We start from the raw sequence: 20,480 nt of genomic DNA, 5'->3' as shown, positions 1-20,480 counted from the left end.
ATGTACCAGATTGTAACCTAAAATATGGTTCAGACTGTTTCCAGAAGGGAAAATAGAATGTGAAGAAAAGTGAAAAGAGGATGCTTGTCTGGGAGGAATGATAGGACAGTAAGTATTAGTGTGAAAAACACTATCATGATGACAATGATGGCAAATATGACAATGTGATGAAGACAGTGACAGTAACTCAGTATCTACCATAAGCCAAGCCCAGTACCAAACCCTTCAACGTAGCAAGTATATTTCATTGATCTCTCAACTCTGTAAGTATATTTATGAACGTTGATTACTAAGGGAATATTTGCACAAAGCGTTAAGTCACCTACATACGATCACAGTGCTAAGATTTTAAGAGAAGCAGCTAATGTCAGAGACCACATCCTAAACCACTAACCAATGAATGCCTCTCAGGACACCAGTACAAAAAAAAAAAAAAAATCAGCGGTGGGATATAAAAAGACTATAAAAAATCAAATTAAAGTCACCATATTTACTCAAAACAAAACTATTTAGCTAAACAACAAAAATGTGCCACCAAAAAAAAGGATGAAATGCCAAATAAAGAAAAAGCTCAGCTCTCTGTACTAGCTCTTAAAATATACCTCTGTATATGCTGATTCAATGTAGACTTTAATAATTGTCAAATTAAGTTATAAATTCAAATCTACAAAATCTCCATCAAAACTTCAAAAGGACTTCTATGATGTAGCTGACTCTTAAACTTCTCAGTTTAACTGGGAAAAAATGAAGAGGTATTCACCCTTCAAGATACCACTCTTATTAAAAACTATTCTTAATTAAAAGAGTGTGGTTTGGGGACACCTGGGTGGTTCAGTGGTGGAGTGTCTGCCTTTGACTCAGGGCATGATCCTGGAGCCCCAGGATCAAGAGCCACATCGGGCTCTCTGCATGGAACCTGCTTCTCTACCCTCTTCCTATGTCTCTGCCTCTCTCTCTCTCTCTCTCTCTCTCTCTGTCTTTCATGAATGAATAAATAAAATATATTTTAAAAGAAGAGAGTGTGGTTTGAATACAAATTAACAAATACATCAATGGAACAGAAAAAAAGCTGAAGTTCAGACACAGACACACAAGCATTTGAATATTTAATACATGATACAATATTTCAAACGAGTAGGAAAAGATAGACTCTATGTGAAAAGTAGAAGGAACACAGAGTAACAGGAGTTAGACTGTTTCATAACTGTAGCCATTATCTGTTGCTTCTCAGCTAAATTCTCCCTTCATTGCCTGATCTGTGAAAATGGATATGGGCCCTTTAAATAGGTTTCCTTTGCCAGCTGGCACACTGATAGCTTTGTCAGTAGAGGGCACCGAAGAGACACTCTAGGAGGAACCTTTTACTAGCCAGGCAAGTGGAGAGCATCAGTTTCTTTTCTTTTTTTTTTTTTTTTATGATAGTCACACAAAGAGAGAGAGAGAGGCAGAGACATAGGCAGAGGGAGAAGCAGGCTCCATGCACCGGGATTCCGACGTGGGATTCGATCCTGGGTCTCCAGGATCGCGCCCTGGGCCAAAGGCAGGCGCCAAACCGCTGCGCCACCCAGGGATCCCGAGAGCATCAGTTTCTTCACTATTTGGCCCACATGGTATTCCCCAGTGCTAAGTGCCTGCAGGGTGCCGCTTTCTCTAGCATTTGGCCACCACATGTTTTCCCTAGCTCCTGAATCAGACTATAGCATCATAGATGACAGTCCCAGAAAGAACAGGACTGTACCCAGTTCAATTCACAAACCTTCTTGGCCTCATAGGCACAAATAGCAAAGTTCCCCGTGGGTAAATGGCTGCCTGGTGAGCCAAAAGCCCAATCTTTATCCTGTGGAACAGAGGTTCAATTCCCATAGTTTCCTCACCCCTGTGTAAGCACCTACCAGTCTGAACTCACCTGTGCCCCATAGGATTGTCCCTGGTATCACAGTGACCGTGGCCTGGGTAACACAGCAACTTCTCTACTAGGCAGTAGCTACAACCACACCTTCTTCAATGAGATCTGAATCTCCCTCCAAGTTTATCCATACTTGGGTGTTCTCCCTCTGCCCTAGAATACATTTTGAGTTCCCTTTCTACCTTTGTATAGTTACTGTCCTATCACTGGTTTAATAGTTCTTTATATTAAACTTCCCCTATTAAATCTATCTAGTTTTTCTCCTAGTTGGACCCAGCCTGATACAGTAACCTTGGGCAAATTACTAAATCCCTTCTGTATTTCAATTTCCTTATCTGTGAAATAGGGATAAAAAAAAAAAGTAGTGTCCTCATCGGAAGGGGAGGTTGGTGGGGGCTGGGGTAACTGGGTGATGGGCAACAAGGAGGGCACTTGATGGGATGAGCACTGGGTGTTATACTATATGTTGGCAAATTGAATTTAAATATAAAAAAAAATGTGATGGGATGCCTGGATGGCTCAGAGGTTGAGTGTTTGGCTCAGGGCGTGATCCCAGTCTGGGATCGATCCCCCATCGGGCTCCCTGAGGGTAGCCTGCTTCTCCCTCTGCCTGTGTCTCTGCCTCTCTCTCTCTCTCTCTCTCTCTCTCTCTCTCCCCTCTGTGTGTGTGTGTCTCATGAATAAATAAAATATTTAAAGATAGATAGATAGATAGATAGATAAATAAATAAATAAATAATAAATAAATAAATAAATAGTGAAAAAAAGTGGTGTCCTCAAAAGGTAATTATGAGAACTAATGACAGAACACATATAAACTACTGGAAAATAATGCATGGTATGTAACAATCACCCAATAAATGGTAGTCATTATTATTGCTATTATTCAACATCATATAGGGACAATTTTTCCATTATTTCAGAAAAAAACAATGTATTAAAGAAGTAAATGAAAAATAAATTATAAGTGTACTAGAAGAAAATACAGGTGAGTATACTTATAATTATGAGGGAAACCTTAAGAAATGCAAAATACAAAAGCCATAAAAGAACAACTAATAAGTTTGACAAATAAAAATTTTAAATTCTAATACAATAAGGCACATTATAAATAAAGTTAAAAGGCAAGCAACGGGAATTCTATCAAACATTTAAAGAAGAAACTGTACTATTCTACTAAAGCTGTTCGGAAAGATAGAAAGAGATGGAATACTTCCAAACTCCTTCTATGAGGCCAGCATCACCTTAATTCCAAAACCAGACAAAAACCCCACCAAAAAGGAGAATTATAGACCAATATCACTGATGAACATGGATACAAAACTTCTCAACAAGATACTAGCCAATAGGATCCAACAATACATTAAGAAGATGATTCACCATGACCAAGTGGGATTTATCCCCGGGATGCAAGGCTGGTTCAACACTCGTAAAACAATCAACGTGATAGATCATATCAACAAGAGCCAAATGATCCTCTCAATAGATGCAGAGAAAGCATTTGACAAAATACAGCATCCATTCCTGATCAAAACTCTTCAGAGTGTAGGGACAGAGCGAACATTCCTCAACATCTTAAAAGCCATCTTCGAAAAGCCCACAGCAAATATCATCCTCAATGGGGAAACACTGGAAGCCTTTCCCCTAAGATCAGGAATAAGACAGGGATGTCCACTCTCACCACTGCTATTCAACATAGTACTGGAAGTCCTAGCCTCAGCAATCAGACAACAAAAAGAAATAAAAGGCATTCAAATGGGCAAAGAAGAAGTCAAACTCTCCCTCTTCACCGATGACATGATACTCTACATAGAAAACCCAAAAGCCTCCACCCCAAGATTGCTAGAACTCATACAGCAATTTGGTAGCGTGGCAGGATACAAAATCAATGCCCAGAAGTCAGTGGCATTTCTATACACTAACAATGAGACTGAAGAAAGAGAAATTAAGGAGTCAATCCCTTTTACAATTGCACCCAAAAGCATAAGATACCTAGAAATAAACCTAACCAAAGAGGTAAAGGATCTATACCCTAAAACCTACAGAACACTTCTGAAAGAAATTGAGGAAGACAAAGACACAAAGAGATGGAAAAATAGTCCATGCTCACGGATTGGAAGAATTAATATTGTGAAAACGTCAGTTACCCAGGGCAATTTACACATTCAATGCAATCCCTATCAAAATACCATGGACTTTCTTCAGAGAGTTGGAACAAATTATTTTAAGATTTGTGTGAAATCAGAAAAGACCCCGAAAAAAAAAAAAAAAAAAAAAAAAAAAAAGACCCCGAATAGCCAGGGGAATATTAAAAAAAGAAAACCAGAGCTGGGGGCATCACAATGCCAGATTTCAGGTTGTACTACAAAGCTGTGATCATCAAGACAGTGTGGTACTGGCACAAAAACAGACACATAGATCAATGGAACAGAATAGAGAACCCAGAAGTGGACCCTCAACTTAAGGTCAACTAATATTTGACAAAGCAGGAAAGATTATCCACTGGAAAAAAGACAGTCTCTTCAATAAATGGTGCTGGGAAAATTGGACATCCACGTGCAGAAGAATGAAACTAGACCACTCTTTTGCACCATACACAAAGATAAACTCAAAATGGATGAAAGATCTAAATGTGAGACAGGATTCCATCAAAATCCTAGAGGAGAACACAGGCAACACCCTTTTTGAACTTGGTCACAGTAACTTCCGGCAAAATACATCCATGAAGGCAAGAGAAACAAAAGCAAAAATGAACTATTGGTACTTCATCAAGATAAGAAGCTTTTGCACAGCAAAGGATACAGTCAACAAAACTAAAAGATAACCTACAGAATGGGAGAAGATATTTGCAAATGACATATCAGATAAAGGGCTAGTATCCAAGATCTATAAAGAACTTATTAATCTCAACACCAAAGAAACAAACAATTTCTGTGATTATCACAGAAATCATGAAATGGGCAAAAGACATGAACAGAAATTTCACAGAGGAAGACATAGACATGGCCAACAAGCACATGAGAAAATGCTCTGCATCACTTGCCATCAGGGAAATACAAATCAAAACCACAATGAGATACCACCTCACACCAGTGAGAATGGCGAAAATTAACAAGGCAGGAAACAACAAATGTTGGAGAAGATGTGGAGAAAGGGGAACACTCCGGCACTGTTGGTGGGAATGTGAACTGGTGCAGCCACTCTGGAAAACTGTGTGAAGGTTCCTCAAAGAGTTAAAGATAGATCTGCCCTATGACCCAGCAATTGCACTGCTGGGGATTTACCTCAAAGATACAGATGCAGCAAAACGCCGGGACACCTGCACCCCAATGTTTATAGCAACAATGTCCACAATAGCAAACTGTGGAAAGAGCCTCGGTGTCCATTGAAAGATGAAGATGTGGTATATGTATACAATGGAATATTACTCAGCCATTAGAAACGATAAATACCCACCATTTGCTTCGATGTGGATGGAACTGGAGGGTATTATGCTGAGTGAAATGAGTCAATCAGAGAAGGACAAACATTATATGGTCTTGTTCATTTGGGGAATATAAAAAATAGTGAAAGGGAATAAAGGGGAAAGGAGAGAAAATGAGTTGGAAATATCAGAAAGGGAGACAGAACATGAGAGACTCCTAACTCTGGGAAACAAACTAGGGGTGGTGGAAGGGGAGGTGGGCGGGGGTTGGGGGTGACTGGATGACGGGCACTGAGGGGGGCACTTGATGGGATGAGCACTGGGTGTTATTGTATATGTTGGCAAATTGAACATCAATACAAAATAAATATATTTTTTTAAAAAAAGCAAGCAACAAGAGATACAGAACAGTCAGTTCACAGAGAAATGCTAATTAGGCCTTTAAACATATGAAATTACATTAGATACCAAGAAAATTTCATAATAAAAGAAATTAAAATTAAAACTAATTGATATACTTTCTTTTTTTTTAGATTTTATTTATTTATGAGAGAGACACACACAACACAAGCAGAAGACACAGAGGGAGAAGGAGAGAGAGAATAGAATGTCAAGTAGACTCCACACTGAGTATGGAGCTGGATATGGAACTTGATCCCAGGACCCTCAGATTATTATCTGAGCTGAAACTAAGAGTTAGATGCTTAATCGACAGAGCCGCTCAGGCACCCCTGATATACTCTTTCTCCCCTATCACAGAAACCAGAAAGGATAAAGGAGACTGGAACAAGTGAATAACCAAACTGACACATACAGAACATGCACTCAAAAAACTACAAAATAAATAATCTTTTAAAGTTCACTGGGACACTTAACAAAATACACCATAAACTGGGCCATAAAGCAAATCTCAAAAAGCCTCAAGGGACTGGAATCATATAGAAAATGTTCTCTGATCACATGAAATTAAACCAGAAATCAAAAAGAAAACTAAACTAGAAAGTTTTTAGGCAAATAAATTTGACAACTCAAATGAAAAAGACAAATTTCTTTAAAAACATAAATGAGGGCAGCCCCGGTGGCTCAGCGGTTTAGCACCACCTTCAGTAGGGGCATGATCTTTGAGACCCAGGACCGAATCCCACATCGGGCTCCCTGCATGGAGCCTGCTTCTCCCTCTGCCTGTGTCTCTGCCTCTCTCTCTCTCTCTCTCTCTCTCTCTCTCTCTCGCTGTGTGTGTCTCTCATGAATAAATAAATAAAATCTTAAAAAACATAAATGAGAAGAAAATATTTTATGAAAAACTAAGTATCTGGAATAAACCTAATAAAAAGTATGCATAACATTTATACTGAGAACCATAAAACACTGCTGAGAAAAAAATGAGTAATGTTTATATAAATATAAAAATACTATGTTTGTGGGCCAAAATATTCAGTATTGTTAAGACATCAATTATCCAAAAATGATTCTATACATTCACTGTAATACCAATCAAAATCCCAGCAGGGTTTTATTATGGACATTGACAAGCTGACTCAAAAATTTTATGAAAATGGCCAAACACCTAGTATAGTCAATATAATGTTAAAGAAAAAAAAAGAAGTTAGAAGTCTTATACTACCAGGTATCAAGAATATACAAATATATTACCAGATATAAAGAATATAAAGCTACAGTAATCAAGACAACATGGCACTGGCAATAAATAGGAAAATGGAATAGAATAGAGGGTACAGAACCAAGGCATTGCATGTATGGTCAGTCACCTGATCTGCCAACACAGTTATGAGAGGAAAGCATTGTCCTTTCTTTTGATAATGGCAATAAACCATTTGGATATCCATAAGAATAAAAAGATTAACGTGAGCTCCTATCTACATATGCTAAAATTAATCTAAGCTTGATAAGAGAGCTAAATGTGAAGGGTAAAAAACAGTAGAACTACTGGGGACGCCTGGTGGGCTCAGTCAGGGGAGCATGCAGCTCTTGATCTCCCGGTCATGAACTCGAGCCCCACATTGGGCATAAAGCATATTAAAAAAAAATAGAACTATTAAAAGAAAACAATGGAGACAATCTGCATAACTTTAGATAGGCAAAGATTTCTTTAAAAAATATTTTTAAAAATATTTTAAAACCATAAAATAAAAGGTTGGTAATTTAAACTGCATTAGAATTAAAAACTTCAGTTCATCAGAAGACAGCATGAAAAGAGTGAAAAGGTGATCCACAGATTAGGAGGAGATATACATAATACAGGTATCTGACCTAAAATACATAAAGTACTTGAACAAATCAATAAAAGATAATCTAATATAAAATATGCAAAAGACTTAAACATACACTGCACAACAATATCTAAATGGCCAGTAAGTAGATCAAAAGGTTCTCAGTATCATTAGTAAATAGGGAAACTCAAAACAATAATCCCACTACACATATATCAAAATGGATGAATTTCAAAAAGAATAGCAATACCAAATGTTGGCCCTGATATAGAGTAATTAAAATGCTCATACATGCTTGTGGGAGTATAGATTATAACAACTACTTTTGAAAACTGTCCAGCAGTATTCTACTAAAGCAAAGCACATTATGTACCTAAACTTATCATTTCAAATCTTAAGTTTATACCCAAGAGAATTAAATGCATATGTATATCAAAAGACATGCACAAGAAGATTCACTGGAGCTTTATTTATTATAGTCAAAAACTAGAAATATCCACTAAATATCCACTAAACATCTACTCAAATATCCACTAAAAGGAGAATAGATAATTTATGATATATTCTTGCAATAAAATTCTACTAAGTAATAAAAAGAAAAATTATTGTGACACAAAACATGGGGCGATCTCACAGGCATACTTTTAAGAAAAAAAAACCACAGAGGTGTATGATTCCACTCATAATTTCAGAAATAAGCAAATTAATCTATGGTGCCTAAAATCAAAATCAGAGGAAAAGAGAAGGCAGGAGCAGAGTATAAGAGGTATGGACTAGGAAGAGCATATAGAACTCTTCTAAGATTATGGAAATGTTTGTTTTGTTGTTTTTTTTTAAGATTTTATTTATTTATTTGAGAGAGAGAGAAAGAGCACAAGCAGGGGAGGGAGAGGAACAAGCAGACTTCGTGCTAAGTGGGGAGCAAAGAGCCCAGTGCAGGGCTGGATGCCAGAACCCTGAGATCGTGACCTGAGCTAAATCAAGAGTCTGACGCTCAATCAACAGAACCACCCAAGCACCCCAGAAATGTTCTGTATTTTGACATGGAAACATTTTATATCTCGATTTGGGTAATGGTTTACATAGCTGTATACATTTAAAAAATCTTGCAGCTTTATTTTATTTTATTTATTTTTTTTTTTTTTATTTATGATAGTTAGAGAGAGAGAGAGAGGGAGGCAGAGACACAGGCAGAGGGAGAAGCAGGCTCCATGCACCGGGAGCCCGATGTGGGATTCGATCCCGGGTCTCCGGGATCACGCCCTGGGCCAAAGGCAGGCGCCAAACCGCTGCGCCACCCAGGGATCCCATCATGCAGCTTTATAATTAAAATCTGTGCATTGCATGTATATATTGCTTAAATAAAAGAACTGTAAAACATTAGATATATCTAATATGTACTGATGTGGGGAAAAAATCTCTAAAACATCCTATTTAAAGAAAAAATAAAATTTCATAATAATATATACATATATATTTTTTAAAACAGATTTGTGTAATTGTGTTTCTATTACATAAAAATATAGATAAATACATTATATTTTACTGTTTAAACCCCTCCCAGGGGAAAAGGATGAGAAGGAAAGATTTGGAAGATCAATGGTAAATTTTATTTATATCAACTGAATTTTCTAACAAAAAAATATATTACCCATGTATTTCAAATAATCACAAATTTAAGAGGGACACCTGGGTGGTTCAGCAGTTGAGTGTCTGTCTTTGGTTCAGGGCATGATCCTGGGGTTCTGGGATTGAGGCCCGCATGGGGCTACCTGCAGAGAGCCTGCTTCTCCCTCTACCTGAATCTCTGCTTCTCTCTGTGTATCTCTCATAAATAAATAGATAAAATCTGTAGAAAAAATATAATCTCAAGGAGGTGGAAGAGAATGCTCAAACTGTAACAAAGACTTAAGTATAAGCTTTTTTACTGTTTTCTTTAAAACTTTCCTAGCTAAGATTTCATGTTTTAAATTTAGACAAAGAAAACAATGTTGTCTTCAAGACTATTCCAGGCAAAAATGGTAGAAAACACAAGATTGACTAAATTTTTAAGAGACATCATATGATAATGTTCATAGTTCTTTGAAGAATAGAGGTAATGTGTTATAAGGTCCACATACCACTCAGTGCTCCAACAGCTCCAAAATTTAAGGATTTTCCATCCATTATGCTGGCGTCACACTCAATTTCACCCAAGAGATTAAGATTAGATCCCATTCCTGCATTTGTAAAAGGAGAATCCTAAGAGATACAAAAAAAAAAAAAAAAAATTTTAAATACCATTAGTCTTAAAGAATATTTAATTTTAATCCTTTATAAACTGTTTCAAGGGCTAGAAAGGGAAAGAATACTTCCCAACTCATTGTATAATACCAGTACAACCTTGTTTCCAAAACAAGACAAAGACATTATGAGGTAAGAAAACTCAGGCCAATATATCTTGAGAATTAAGACAAAAAATCCTCGAAGGAATACTAGCAAACCAAATGCAGCAAAATATAAAAGTCTTATACATCATGAAAAAGAGGGATCCCAAGGAAGCAAGTTTGGTTTAATATGTGAAATTTAATGTGATACACCATGTTAATAAGGAAAATAAAGGGAAAAAACAGGATTAAAAAAAAAAAAACAAAACCATCTGACAAAAATCCAACACCCTTTCATGAGCAAAGCACTCAACAAATAGAAATAGAAGGGAACTTCCTTTACATGATAAAGGATATCTACAAAAAGTCCAGAGCAAACATGATAATTAATGGTGAAAACTGAATGCTTTCCCTTAAGGCTAGGGATAATACAGCAATGTTCACTCTTGTCACTTGTATTCAACATTATACTGGATATTCTAGACAAAACAATTAGGCAAAAAAAGGAAATAATGAGCATCTAGATTGGAAAAGAAAAAGGAAAATTATCTCTTAGTAGAAAGTAACATCTTGTATACAAAAAGTCCAAGGGCTCCACTAACAAACTATTAGGACTGATAAACAAGTTCAAAAGGGTTTCAAGCTACAAGATAACAAACAAAAATCAACTATTATTTCTACACATTAGCAATGAACAATCTAAAGATGAAATTCAGAAAACAATTCCACTTACAATAACATCAAAAAGAATAAAAGACTTAGGAATAAATTCAACAAAAAAGTAGAAGAGTTATATTCTGAAAATTACAAAACATATTAAAGAAGATATAAGGACAGCCATGTACATAGATCAAAAGGCTTAATATCTTTAAGACAGCAATACTCTCCAAGACTGATCTGCTTCAACACAATCCCTTATCAAATCCAAGCTACATTTTTTGCAGAAATTGACAAGCTAATCCTAAAATTCACATGAAAATGCAAGGGACTCAGAATCACCAAAACAATCTTCAAAAGAAAAATGAAATTGGAGGGCTCACACTTCTAGGTTTTATAACTTACTACACAGCTATAGTAATCAAGACAATGTGATATAAACATATAGCTAAGGACAGATATATAGATCAATGCAATAGAATGCAGTGTCTAGATAGAAGCATTGCATTTATAGTCAATTCAACAATACCAGAATAATTTAACAAAGAAAGAATAAATAGACTTGCATAAGTGGAGCTGGAACAACTGGATGTTCAAGAGAACAAAGATCAATCTTATTTCACACCATATACAAAAATTAACTCCAAGTGGATCAAAGACCTAAATGTAAGAGTTGAAACTATAAAACCATTCAAAGAAAACATTGGGGCAAAGCTTATGACCTCAGATTAGACAGTGGTTTCCTAGACATAACACTAAAAGCACAAGCAACCAAAGAAAAAAACCAGATAAAAAAAAAAAAAAAAAAAAACAGATAAATTGGACATGATCAAAATTAAAAACTTTTGGGTTTCAAAATACATAATAAAAAAAGATAGAAAAACTCATACAATGGGGGTGGGGGACTGTAAATCATTTATCTCATAAGAGATTTGTATACAGGATATATAAAAACTTCCCACAACTCTGAAATAAAAACACAATTTTAAAATGGATAAAGGATATGAATGAATGTTTCTCCAAAGAAGATATATAAATGGCCAATAAGCACATGAAAAGATGATCAACATCATTACTCATCAAGAAAAGGCAAATCAAAACCACTATAAACTACTACTTCATACCCACAATTCACTTACAATAACATTAAAAAGAATCATAAACACAGATGTGTTGGTAAGGATATAAAGAAATTAGAACCCTTTTACACTGCTGGTAGGAATGTAAAATGGTACACCCACTTTGGAAAGCATCTGGAAGCCCCTCAAAAACTTAAACATAAAGTTACCATTTGACCCAACAGTTTCATTTCTAGTTATATACCCAAGAGAAATGAATTGTCTACACAAAACTTGTATCATATATTCACAACAGCTTATTTAATACTCATACACCAGCATTTCTGGAAACAACTCAAATGCCCACCAACTGATGAATAAATAAGTAAAACATGGTATAACTATACAATGGAGTATTAATTGGTAGTAAAAAGTAATGAAGTACTGATACATGGCAAAATATGGATGAACCTTAAAAACATTATGCTAAGTCAAAGAAGCCAGTCACAAAAGATCACATGCTAGATGATCCAATTTATATATCCAGAATAGGTGAACCCATAAAGTAGCATAAAGTAGATTAGTGATTGCTAGAGGTTGCAGAAGGGGGAATGGGGAGTGACAGCTAATATGTACTGTGTTTCTTTTTAGGGTGACTTAGATGAGCTAAAATTAGATGGTGTGATGGCTGCAGAACTTTATGAATATACTAAAAACCAAGTGAATTGTATACTACAAAAGGGTGAATTTTATGGTATATGAATTATATCTTTAAAAAAACATTGTGAAGGAACATCTGGGTGGCCCAGTTGGTTGATTTCAGCTCAGGTCATAATCTCAGGGTGATGACATGGAACCCCTCAACAGGCTCTGCACTGAGCATGGAGCCTGTTGGAGATTCTCTCCCTTTCACTTTCCTCTCTCCTCTCCCCCTTCTCCCCTTCTCTCTCCCTCCCTCTCTCTCTCTCTGAGCTTTCTCTCTCTCAATAAATAAATCTTTAAAAAAAATAAAAAGATATTATGAAGGAAAAAAAGCTTATGTCAGCAGACTACACAGAACATAAAGGCCTAGAATCAGAAGCCAGACATGTATTTGAAACCTAAAAGAAAAACACTGCCTTATTTTTCTAATACTGTGGATAAAGTTTTTAAACAGGGGATCCCTGGGTGGCTCAGCGGTTTAGCGCCTGCCTTTGGCCAAGGGCATGATCCTGAGGTCCCGGGATCGAGTCCCACATCGGGCTCCCTGCGTGGGGCCTGCTTCTCCCTCTGCCTGTGTCTCTGCCTCTCTCTCTCTCTCTATGTCTATCATAAATAAATCTTAAAAAAAAAAAAAAAAAAAAAAACCTACCACTAGTCTTGTTATGTCAAGATAGTATCATTTATGATCTCCAACCACAAATATGGGGAAAAAACTAACAATATAAAATCTTACAATAAAAATAAACATCATGGGGACAAAAGACTTCATTAAAAAAAAAAAGAAGAAGAAGAAGAGCCAGGGGTGGAAAGACTGATGCTCCTTAGAGTCACTACATAGATGAAAGGCCTATTCCAAAAAAATGAAGGCCATAAAAATGAACAACTCTACCACACATTCTAGAAAACTGAGTCAATCCAGAAAACTAACTGTTCTAAGGTAAGGCCAATATTATCTAAGAAACTAGGGCAAATCTGCATCAACCTATGGATCATCAAATGCCTCATACCATCTACAAATGTCCCCAGTTTCCTGTATATTCTACAAGATCCAAGAAAACTGATCATAACATTAAACCTTTTTAATATGTACCTACAATTACAGCAAAGGGGTCAGGGATTAGAGAATAGGCTTTTGTCCTAATGCAGTTAAATAACCTAACAGTCCGCAGGATTTTTTTTTTAAGATTTTATTTATTTATTCATGAGAGACACACACACAGAGAGGCAGAGACACAGGCAGAGGGAGAAGCAGGCTCCATGCAGGGATCCTGATGTGGGACTCGATCCCGGGACTCCAGGATCATGCCCTGGGCCAAAGGCAGACGCTCAACCACTAAGCCACCCAGGCGTCCCAGTCCGCAGAATTTTTAAAGTAAGATCACAGGAGAGAAAATAACAAAATGGTTATATAATTAAATAGAAATGAATAGATAAGGCTTTGAGCACCCAAAAGGAAATGGCCTACTGTGAGAGACAGAGAAGTTCAAAACAGGCTTCCTGAAGGATGTTAAAAGCAAAACCTAGCCAAGAAGCTATAAAATTCCAATTGGTGGAAATGACATGAGCAACATATAGGCAATAGAAAAGTGTCAGAGTCACAGAAGACACATTCAACAAAAAAGTATTTACTGGAGCCAAATACAAAGATTGAGATATGCTGTTCATCAGAATCTGAACCTGACTTTAAAAACACTAAGAAGCTAGTCAAACTTTCTGTATAAGAGAAAGTCAAGATGGGTATATCAGTAAAGGAAACAAACTGACATTCACATGTTGAATGATAATGAAGAGGAGCCGACTGAAATCAGTGAGATCAAACTGAGGGCTATTTTACAACATACGCTTAAAATACTAACTACCTGGCATGGAAATTATAGTAGTAGGAATAGAAAAAGAGAGAGAGAAAAGAGGGAAAAGGATCAGAACTGTAAAACTAGAGAGACAAATAAAACCATGAGTAAGAAAGGGCATTTTATAAGATGGAGAAGAGTATGCATAATTAGACCTAAGGATTTTGATTAAGGTCTTCCAACCTAATATTTGTAGTTAAATCAGTTAATAATTAAATCTTGGGAAAGAGATGACAACCAAAGAAAGATTATGGTTTAACAGACAAAGACTGAATTCTTGCCCTGGATCATTTCATACTTTGAGAACAGAGCAAAAGAGATTATTAGCAAGTAAATTACCACATTACAAAGGTTTGGGGTTTTGTTTTTGTTTGTTTTTTTTTAACTGCATATAACCTCCCTTGCCTAGGCATGTGTATCTTCAAAGTATAGAAAAGGAACTAAAATGTGAGAAAAATATAAAGCATCTACCTATATGTAGTAATTATCACATAAGATCATACCAGTGTATATACTATCTCAACAATCTTTGAAATATAATATATCGGTTAATCAGCTCTGCAAAATTTTTAACATAATCCAATTGGAAATCACAAACAAAGTTATTCTGAAAATGACTACTGCATGATGGTTTAAATTTGACATTTTAAAAATACATAAGAAAAAGTATATAAGCTGAGTGAAGTAAGTCAATCGGAGAAGGACAAACATTGTATGTTTTCATTCATGTGGGGAATATAAATAATAGTGAAAGGGAATATAAGGGAAGAGAGAAGAAATGTGTGGGAAATATCAGAAAGGGAGACAGAACGTAAAGACTGCTAACTCTGGGAAACAAACTAGGGGTGGTAGAAGGGGAGGAGAGCGGGTGGTGGGAGTGAATGGGTGATGGGCACTGGGGGTTATTCTGTATGTTGGTAAATTGAACACCAATAAAAAATAAATTAAAAAAAAAGAAAAAGTATATAAGAAAATTAAAGGATATCTTAGAAGCAATTTTTTCAAAAATATTTCTCCTACTTCAAAATATATTAATAATTTCAGAGGCACCTGCCTGGCTCAATCAGTAAGGCATGTGACTCTTGATTTGGGGGGGTATAAGTCTGAGCCCCACATACAGTACAGAGATTACTTAAAAATTAAAAAAAAAATTTAAGTAGATATATATTGATAACTTCAAAAGTATGTCTACTGCACTTCTGCTTCTGACAATTAAGGCATAATAGGGATTATATTTATCTTCTAACTAGAAAATCAGGCAAAATATATAACAAGTGGACTTCAATCAATAGCCAGCACAGGACTATGATCCTGAAAGAAGGGACACAAATCAGATGCCTCAACTTAATTCCCAGAGATACTTTCCAGGCCATAGCACAGTGAAGAGAAACCCAAAAGAGAGCCAATGCTCTTCCAGAGTTGAGGAGACAACGTTATGAGTTTAAGGAAGCCAGGAAGGCTAGAATATGCAGTACAGGGTACAAAGAGGAAAGAGTTACATACAGAGAAGTCCAGAGATTCAGAGTCTTTAAGTATTAGTCTGCATATATTTATTAGGGAACTACCAAGGCCAAAGGAAAAAGCCCTGGAAAACAGTAAGCTGACCAATTTCTGGAGTTTACACAAAAGTGAAAATAAGTTGTCTTTCCATCAGCCAGAGTGAGGGTATCAGGGTAAGCTCAGAAGATAATGCCACAAAAATCAAACCAAATTAGCCTTAGAAAGCTTACTCTAGACCTGCACTAACAAAGTTTTAGAGCAAGCCTCAAAAATATCAAAATGATTTACACGAACAAGTATCCCAAAGCACAGTTGTAAAATACCCAATTCCCAAAGATATAAAATTCACAATGTTTAGTATAAAACCAAAGATGACCAGACATGTAAATAAGCAGAAAACTATGGCTTATTACCAGAAGAAATTACAAACAATAAAAAAAATGTAGAAATGACAAACGATAGAATTAGCAAACAATTCCAGTGCTAGCTAACAATGTTAATATCACTCTTCTAAACATACTCTATATGTTCACATGGGTATAGGAAAACACGAGGGTAAAAAGGAAAGAAAAGGAGCTATAAAAAAAATAAATTCAACTTCTAAGATATAATAATCTAAGGTGAAAAACGCTTTGGAACAGAAAAAGTATTTACATTAGGTAAAAATGAAGGAAATTTGAAGGAAGTATTGACTTTAGTTAATTATAATCTATCAAATCAGGTTAATTAATTGAGAAAAATATACTAATATAAATGTTAATAATAGGGGAAATCAGGTGTTGAGTATATTGGAATTTTCTATACTATCTTCTGAACTTTTCTTTAAATCCAAAACAATTTTAAAATTAAAAGTTTCTTTTAAAAAAATCAATCAGGGGCACCTGGGTGGCTCAGTGGTTGAGCATCTGCCTTTGGCTCAGGTCATGATTCCAGGGTCCTGGGGATCATCAGGATCCCCACGGGGAGCCTGCTTCTCCCTCTGCCTGTGTGTCTACCACTCTCTCTGTGTCTCTCATAAATAAAGAAATAAAATCTTTTAAAAATAAAGTAAAATAATAAAAAAATAAACCCACAACTTGGGAGAAAAATTCTACAAAACATACAAAAAGGTAAAGGACTTATATCCGGGATATATAAAAAATCTGCACACCTCAGTAAGACAAAAATCCAAAGTTTTTAAAGGCAAACAATTTTTTTTAAAGAATTTATTTATTTATTTATTCGTGAGAGACACACACACACACACACACAGAGAGAGAATGGCAGAGACACAGGCAGAGGCAGAAGCAGGATCCATGCAGGAAGCGCAATGCAGGACTCGATCCCAGGAGTTGGGGATCACACCCTGAGGTATCCAGGATCCAGGATCACCATCCAGGCATCCCTAAAAGGCAAACCATTTTATGTACTGATTGCAAATAACATATGAAAAGATGCATAACATCATTAGCCATTAAGGAAATGCAAGTTAAAACCACTACATGACCTCTAGCGTGGCTAAAATTAAAATTATAATAAAATAATAAAATGGCTAAAATTAAAAAAACAGGCAATATTAAGTATTGGCAAGAATGTAAAATCATAATAAAGAGATTGTGATGCTAAAAAAAAAAAAAAAAAAAAAAACATGTGGAACAACTGCAGCCCTCATCCATTGCTAGTGAGAATGAAAATAGCAAATAGCTTGGCAGTTTCTTTAAAGTTAAGCATATACTTACCATAGATCCAGAAATTCTACTCCTGAGTATTTATCCAAAAAAAATGAAAGCATATGTCCACATAAAGACTTGAATAGAAATGTTCATATCAGCTTTAATTAGAACAGCCAAAAACTGTAAACAGCCCAAATGCCCATCAACTAGTACATAGAAACAAATTATAATGTATCAACACAATGAAATACTACTCAGCAATAAAGGAATAAACCCCTAATATACTCAACAATATGAAGGAATATCAAAAGCACTATGCTAATGAAAGAAGCCACTCACAAAAGACCAAATATTTATTATACATGATTCTATTTACTCCAAATTCTGGAAAAGGTCAAATTATAATAAAAAGCAGACAGTGGTTGCCAGGGGCCACTGAGAGAAAGGGATCCACTGCAGATAGGCATTAAGACAGAATTTTGGAGGTGATGGAAATGTTATATATCATGATTGTACTGGCAGTTACATGATTGTATACATTTGTCATAACATCAAATTATACACTTAAAATTGGTGAATTTTTTATATAAATTATACCTTGATAAAACTGACAAAAAAAGAAGTGTACCCCTCACTTGATATAAACTGATCACCTACATACTAATTTTTCCATCATAAAAAATATGTTTTTTAAATGTCATTTGTTGATTTTCTGATCTGAATCACTTTGTACAACTAGAAATCATTATGCCCAATTAGTAGCAAGCAATCCTTCTAAAATCTGTCAGATCCTATTACTCTCATTTTCAAAAACCTACAATGTTTCCCATAATACTTAGAATAAAATCTAAAGTCCTAATTTCCAACGTTTACAAAGCCCTACATGATCAGGCCCCTTCCTCACACATTCTACATCCTATGTACCAGCCACATTGACTTCTTGCAATTCCATGAGCACAGAGTACATTCCCACCTCAGGGCTTTTACATTTATTTATTTATTCTTTTGAAATGCTGAGCTTAGTGAGTGACTCTAGTAGGAGAAAACAGCCAATAAATAAAGACTGTGCACGTGTGTGTGCAGAAACATACACACACGTATAAATAGCTGATGTCTCATGGTGATAAGTGTTATAAAGAAGAATAAAGTGGAATAAGAAGGGATGATAGGGTACTTTTCTTTCCCTGTAACCAAAAACTCCCTTTCCCAACATCTTCATATGGCTTTTTCCTCCATTTCATTCAGGTCTCTACTCAAATGGTATCAAAGGACCCTCCCCTTATTGAGTTATTAGCATTTCACCAACTTCTCCAATTATTTTTTTCCTCTATCTTATGCTTCTTTATGGCACTTTTTACTACCTGACATTATATGTACTTTTTGTGTATCTAATTCTCTCCATAGAATGTTAAGCCCCATAAGTACAGTAATTTTGTCTTTTTAAAAGGTGTTGCATCCCAATGTCTAATGTAATGTTTGTCATTTAGTAGGTACTCAATAAATATTTGCAGATTGAATGAACAGGAGTTAATTACACCTAGAGATAAACAGAATAATTGATCACTGTGAACTACAATCCCTTAAGCTGACACTTATTGATTCTTGCAAGTTACTCTTACAGAGAAATGCCAGAATAAGGTAAGAGTATCAAGAATCCAAACTTTTCACAATTAAAAGAGAAATGATATAAATTCAAGCAATAGCACTTTCAGTTTCTAAAAGATGAAATTTTAAAAGCAAAGTATTTTTTAAGCATACTCATAACTTTCAGAGGAGACAAAAGTTTTAAAAAGTAAGATCCCTCTGCTTGACCTAGCAAAGAGAGAGTAGGAAAAGCCAAGAATGTAAGTCAGGAGCTACACTCCCATCATGACACGTAAACCCTTTCCTCTTAAAATCTGGAAACACCAAGCCAAGCAAGGATCTGCAAAACATTACTCTTTCACTATAAACTACAACCTGCATTACCCATTTAATGTCCTTTGCTGAATACATAAAATAAGAACTGTTTGCAAGGCTATAGGGTATACTGTACCTCTGGGGATCTATTATGAGACCTCTATTAACAGCTCTTACAGACGCAAGCAATTTAGCTTTCAAATGTTATACAAAAACTAGACTGGCAGGACGCCTGGGTGGCTCAGTGGTTGAGCGTCTGCCTTTGGCTCAAGGCATGATCCCAGGGTCCTGTGTTGGGAGTCCCACATCGGGCTCCCTGCAGGGAGCCTGCTTCTTCCTCAGCCTATGTCTCTGCCTCTCTCTGTGTGTCTTTCATGAATAAATAAAATCTTAAAAAAAAAAAAAGACTGGTACATTATAAAATCATTTTTATACAAAATGATTTGTATTTGTCCAATTTCTAATCTTCCTTTAAGAAGTTAGACATTTATAGGAAATTACTAATGTCAGTATAATATCATTATTCTAATGCAAATCAACAAACATCATTAGATGAATAAAACACAGTAGAATAAAATTATGTGATAATATGACTTCTTATTCAAATTAAGTATATCAAAATTATTTTATTGCCTTCATTAATAAGCAGGTAGCTTTATTAATCTAAAGCTGATGAGAAAGAAGGAAAAAGCAAACAGCTTGTAAAACAATTTGCTGAATTTTTAAAGAGTAATAAAAACAGGATATATACCCATGTTGTTATAGTCTTTTTTAAACTAACACTGGTAAAACCTGTGTGGTACACCTACCCTAGCTGACACTCTCCTAAGAATTACAAATTCCCTGGTATTTTATCATCAATTCTCACTATTTACAGGATAAATAGAGACCAATGAAAATATATTACCAAAAAATCATTTAGGGATTTTTTTTGTTTGGTTGGTTAGCAGCTAATTAAGGTCAAACTTTCGAGAACTGGATTACTGAAAGATTTCCAATTTAGATTCCTGTGTGGTGGTATAGGTTAAGTCTCATTCATTTAACAAATATTTACTAGATACCTATATGCCAGGCAAATCTTTCTGTAAAGTACCAGTTATATATATAGTTCAGGCTTTGTGGGACACACAGGCAATTCTACAACTACTCAACTCTGCCTTTGTAGCATGAAAGCAACCAGAGAAAATACAAAAATGAATAAGCATGGCTTTGTTCCAATAAAATTTCATTTATAA

The 20,480-nt window shown here is 35.6% G+C and overlaps 1 protein-coding gene across 7 annotated transcripts in view; it reads right to left on the bottom strand.

The window, feature by feature from the left end:
* The window catches only part of TASP1 (taspase 1), a 313,757-nt gene that overhangs the window by 262,195 nt on the left and 31,082 nt on the right, over positions 1 to 20,480 (bottom strand). For all 7 annotated transcript variants that reach the window (XR_005377556.1, XR_005377557.1, XM_038571594.1 and 4 more), the window contains one exon: positions 9,682 to 9,802. Coding sequence is in view for 5 of the 7 variants with exons in the window: in XM_038571594.1 (XP_038427522.1) it covers positions 9,682 to 9,802 (121 nt within the window). In the remaining 2 variants the exon portion in view is untranslated. The remainder of the gene's footprint in view (positions 1 to 9,681; positions 9,803 to 20,480) is intronic.

This window comes from Canis lupus, chromosome 24, assembly GCF_011100685.1.
Source record: "Canis lupus familiaris isolate Mischka breed German Shepherd chromosome 24, alternate assembly UU_Cfam_GSD_1.0, whole genome shotgun sequence".
Taxonomy (NCBI): domain Eukaryota; kingdom Metazoa; phylum Chordata; class Mammalia; order Carnivora; family Canidae; genus Canis; species Canis lupus.
Note: the sequence above shows the minus strand (reverse complement) of the source record. Positions and strands in the feature narration are given on the sequence as shown.